The sequence below is a fragment of the Myotis brandtii genome, unplaced genomic scaffold (assembly GCF_000412655.1).
Source record: "Myotis brandtii unplaced genomic scaffold, ASM41265v1 scaffold4, whole genome shotgun sequence".
In the NCBI taxonomy this organism is placed as follows: Eukaryota; Metazoa; Chordata; class Mammalia; order Chiroptera; family Vespertilionidae; genus Myotis; species Myotis brandtii.
The window spans coordinates 195,022-199,774 of NW_005365371.1; the positions used below are offsets into that span (position 1 = coordinate 195,022).

At 41.1% G+C, this 4,753-nt stretch overlaps 1 protein-coding gene across 1 annotated transcript in view; it reads left to right on the forward strand.

Annotated features, from left to right (window-relative positions):
• Positions 1–4,475, forward strand: part of DIRC2 (disrupted in renal carcinoma 2) — a gene marked incomplete at its 5' end in the record, with an annotated part of 68,345 nt that extends 63,870 nt beyond the window's left edge. Inside the window, one exon of the mRNA XM_005873212.2 lies at positions 3,819–4,475. Within this exon, the coding sequence (XP_005873274.1) occupies positions 3,819–3,934 (116 nt within the window). The remainder of the gene's footprint in view (positions 1–3,818) is intronic.
• Between the last annotated feature and the right edge of the window lie 278 nt (positions 4,476–4,753).

Below are 4,753 nucleotides of genomic sequence, written 5' to 3' on the forward strand. Positions count from 1 at the left end.
GTGTGGTTTTGAACTCTATATCCAGCAGTTTGCTTTCCTCCATTTCTGTCATTTGTGTCCTGTTTCTTTGTCTCGGCATTTTTTATGCTTCGCTGTGTTGATAGAGTGCCTTTCTGTCCAGAAGTTTCTTAGAGTTGTTCTGACCTGGCTTTTTCATGGTCACTTTAAAAAAAGTGTTCCATGCTCCCTAATATAAGCATGTTTATAAAACTCAGTTGTTTCCTATAATATTTGCTTTGAGAATCTCAGTGAGTTATTTCACACAGCACAGTGATGCTTTCCTCTAATAACTTCACTTACAGCATCATTAGGGAGTGCTCTTACATTCTTTATATGCTCTGAAATGTATTCCGACGTTCTATTGTATGATTTGTAACTTATTCTGCAGTTTGTTTTATCTGGTTTGTTGTTGTTGTTGTTGTTCTAGAAGCTTCGCAGCAGGTTTTGGCTAAAAGCCTTAAAGTTTGTTGTTGTTGTTGTTGTTTTACCTCAGTCCTTTCATTTTTGAAGCAGCTGACCATGAATTTGAGGCTACGATGTGGCTCAAAAGATTCAGGGGTCTGGCTGAGGTGGGAGGCATTGACTAGTGGTTACAACAGCTTCAGCATATGTGGGCCTGTGAGAAGTATTCTGACATCTAAGGAGTAAAATCAGGCAGTGTGTTTGATGGTCAGATCTGGTGGGTAATTAACATGGAGCAAAGGGAGCAGGGTGTTACTCTGTGTGTGAAATCATGATGTCAGCTGGATCCTCACAAATGAGAATGGAGACAGTTTTGCTAAATCATCATAATTCTGGTTAAACCACCAAAAACAAATAGAAGGTTCGTTCTGGAGGGTGGTATCTGGATTCAGAAAAGTACCTGAAGGTGGTAGAGACGAAGCCATGACATCATTGAATGGAAAGAGGAGGTGTAAAGCACAGTAGTACTTCTGGTAGAAAAAGGTGAAAGGATGAGCAAAACCCTAATTAGTTTGGTCCCAACAGAGCATCACCATTTGGTGCAGAGCCACTACACTGAGTGAAATATAGCACCTGTCCAAACTGTAAATTGGCAGAGAGCCTCAGGTTACAGTGTACGTAATAACTGACAGAACCAGCAGAAGCAGAGAGGCGAATTGCGAAGCCTGGAGTATAGATCTGTATTTTCTCTAGTTAAGGACAAAGGGACGGAATGTTAGAAAACCGTGCTCACTTTAAAAGATTTAAGGATAAGAATAAGCAAATCCAATGGATTAGGACTCTGTTGGCTCAATTGGGTCCTATGACATCTGGCTCGAAAGGACAGCAGTTGGCTTTGCGACTGCTAAGTTAAATGACACTTTTACACAAACCATTTCCTGATTGTTAGAGCGCCTACATTGTGGTTTATGTGAGTGGCTTCTGGTGGGAAAATGTACAGGTTCACGTCCCTGACCTGTTGCTTTCGTAAAAGGCAAAGAATTTCAAAGAACACTTATAGTTACTGAGCCAAGTGGGTTTGACTTTTCAGAGAGAAGCATAATAGTAAACATGAACCAACCCACCATGACACTAAAGAGTAATGATGAGGCATTTTTAAAGACTTCATCTGAATGTAGGTAGAAGGAAGAATTTACAACTCTGATAAACTAGAAGGTCCGCTTTGGCAATATTTGACCAAGTTTTGCTTAGTATTGACAAAGGTTTGCTTTGGCAAACACTTAGCTAGGTTTAAGAAGAGCAAGGACAAGTTGATTGTTGCTGCATGTGTGTTTGCTCTAGCTCCCCATAAAAAACAGCTGAAAATTTTTCCTTAAAGTCAAAATACTCACTACAAATGGTATGATGTTGTCAACTGTTTTGCTGCTTTTTCTCTTCTTATTTTTTTACTGCTTTTTTTTGCCTGTTAAAATTAACATCAGAAATCCAGAATATGGTTAATATTAAAGCAGAAGACACCGGGTGTGTCATTTCAGGGAATATCAGAATAAAGACAAGATCCCAGAGGTCACAGCCTCTCTGAGTGTTTAGATTATATTCAGCCCAAGTAAAGCACAGAAAACAGCTTTGCATGAAATATGATTGAAATACATGTCTTTGTTACATGCCATATAATAGCATGTCTGACTTAAAATGTAGAAATTGAGAGGTAAGGAGGTGGCTTTTCTGAGCATATTATAGAAAAAAAGTATTTCAGCACCTTCTCTTACCCGTTGGTTTTTGGGTTTCCATTCCTGAGCATAAATTGCTCTTTTAGCCATATGAATTATGGATTAAACTGTGGGCATCTTTAGGATGATTCTTGAAGATTAGGGCAGTATTAGCATTCGGTAGAAGTACAAAGGGAAAATATAAACCGATAGCAGTGCCCAAAGAAAAGATGTCCCAGGGAACTTCTTTATCTCATTTGCTGTTTCTTTTTCAGTATATTTTATTGGTTTTTTTACAGAGAGGAAGGGAGAGGAATAGAGAGTTAGAAACATTGATGAGAGAGGAACATCAACCAGCTGCCTTCTGCACACCTCCTACTGGGGATGTGCCCGCAACCAAGGTACATGCCCTTGATCGGAATCGAACCTGGGACCCTTCAGTCCACAGGCTGATGCTCTTTCCACTGAGCCAAACCGGCTAGGGCCATTTGCTGTTTCTTTAAATTAAAAATGCTACATGGATATTAAACTATAGAAGTTATCCCCACCACTGCCACCAACCTCTTTATGCCAAGAAGCTGCACACTTCTGCACCCAGCACCTCAGGATCGACTGGTAAAGGGGTCGGGATAGGAGAAGGCTGAGCAGATGCCTCGCTGAAGGGCCACTGGAGCCGGAGGAACAGCTGGCAGCAGCCATGGTGGGCTGGTGTGTATTCATAGCGAGAGGCCCAGGATTGGCCTGTTGGCAAGTCCTGAATTCAGGAGCAAGCCTTTTTGAAGAAGCATGTTCTTAATTCCATTAAATCAGCTCATAACAGAATTGTCTGTTTAGGTCAGTGGTTGGCAAACTGCGGCTCACGAGCCACATGCGGCTCTTTGGCCCCTTGAGTGTGGCTCTTCCACAAGATACCACGTGTGGGCACGCATGTACAGTGCGACTGAAACTTCGTGGCCCATGTGCAGAAGTTGGTATTTTGTGGAAGAGCCACACTCAAGGGGCCAAAGAGCCGCATGTGGCTCGTGAGCCACAGTTTGCCAACCACTGGTTTAGGTGATTCTTGTAGGTTTTCTGGTAATTGGCATCATATGTAACTATGATGCCAGCAGGAAAAAGGAAGAAATAAATAAGCCAACATATGCACAGTAGTTTCTGTGAGGGTAGAATTAAGATTAATTTTTTTGTTTTTCTTTAATTTTTATATATTTTCTCATCTGTTTTACAGTGAATTACTACTTGATGTTTTTGCTGAGAATTAGATGTTTCTATCCAAAAAATAAAAGTGTTATTTCAAAGTTCAGGTGATGTTCTTATTTGTTTTTCTAATCCAGCAGCTATTTCTAAATAAGGACAAAAGTGAGAGTGATAGAGGGCCCTTAAAAATAATTAACAAACTAACATTTAAAGGTGATTGATTTTTTTCTTTGAAGTTAATAAATTCTTTTTTGCCACCAAAGTCAAGGTGGGTTAAATTGATGAAAACTTATTAACAAAGTGATTAAAAATACTCCACATGAAAGCCCTGTAGTATATTACATGCATCACTTAGACCCCAGACTCTCTCTGTTTATTGAAAGCCAGTGCCAGGCCTTCCAGGGTGAGTTTATCGTAAGTGCTTTTGAATGCAGAGCAGCTTGCTCCCGGCCTACAGGGGGCGTACTGCTGGTGACACGTGAATGCTTACAACTGCGTGTTTTTGTCTTACAGAGTTGTCTTGGTTCAACTGGTGCCTTCCCGGGTCGTGTTTGCTCAGTCTCCTCCTCATTCTGTGCTTCAGGGAATCCTATGACAGACTCTATCTTGATGTGGTTGTCTCCGTGTAATAGCACAGACTCGAAGGAGTTTACAGAGAGACTGGAGATCCATTCTGCATCCTGCACATTTGCTCGGAATTGCACACCTGACGGATAAAAAGGAGAAGACAGAAAATTCATTCAGAGGTCTTGTGAAGTTACTGGTGATCACATTAATTTAATTACTACTAGGTAATGATAATGTGGGACTCAAATGATAACCGGGGATTTAAAAACTCTCTAAATGGCATGCCTGTGCCCGCTGCTGGGGTTGGCAGTGTGCTGTCTTACACACAAGGCACTACCTAAATAATTCCCTCTGTGCTCTGTGCCAGTGCCACACTGCTGATGGATCCATTGTTACTATGAAAAGAAATAAAGGGCGTCTATCACATGGAGATAACGCCTTCCCTAAGGGACATATCAGAATAGGAAGAAATGCCACTAACTTCTAAAGAAGTTTAAATCTTATATCCGATTTTAATAAAAAAACAGCCAACAGGTATATCCAGAATAGAAATTAGCCCCATGTACACTACATTTTTTTCTAATAAAGTCATTTCTTCTATGACTCCTTATTTTTAACTAGAGGCCCAATGCACGAAATTCATGCAAGGGGTTCTGCCCTCGCAGCCATGGCAGCTTGCCTCGGCCCTCGCAGCCTCGGCTTCGTCTGGAAGGTCATCCGGAAGGATGTCCAGAAGGTCATTCAGCTGTCTGGTCTAATTAGCATATCACGTTTTTATTATTATAGATTAGGTCAGAAACCCCTGGCCATCTTATTATGGTGACCAACTGCTTTCCAGTGACTTCAGAACACACACTTTGTGTCTCGACCTAAAGTTATCC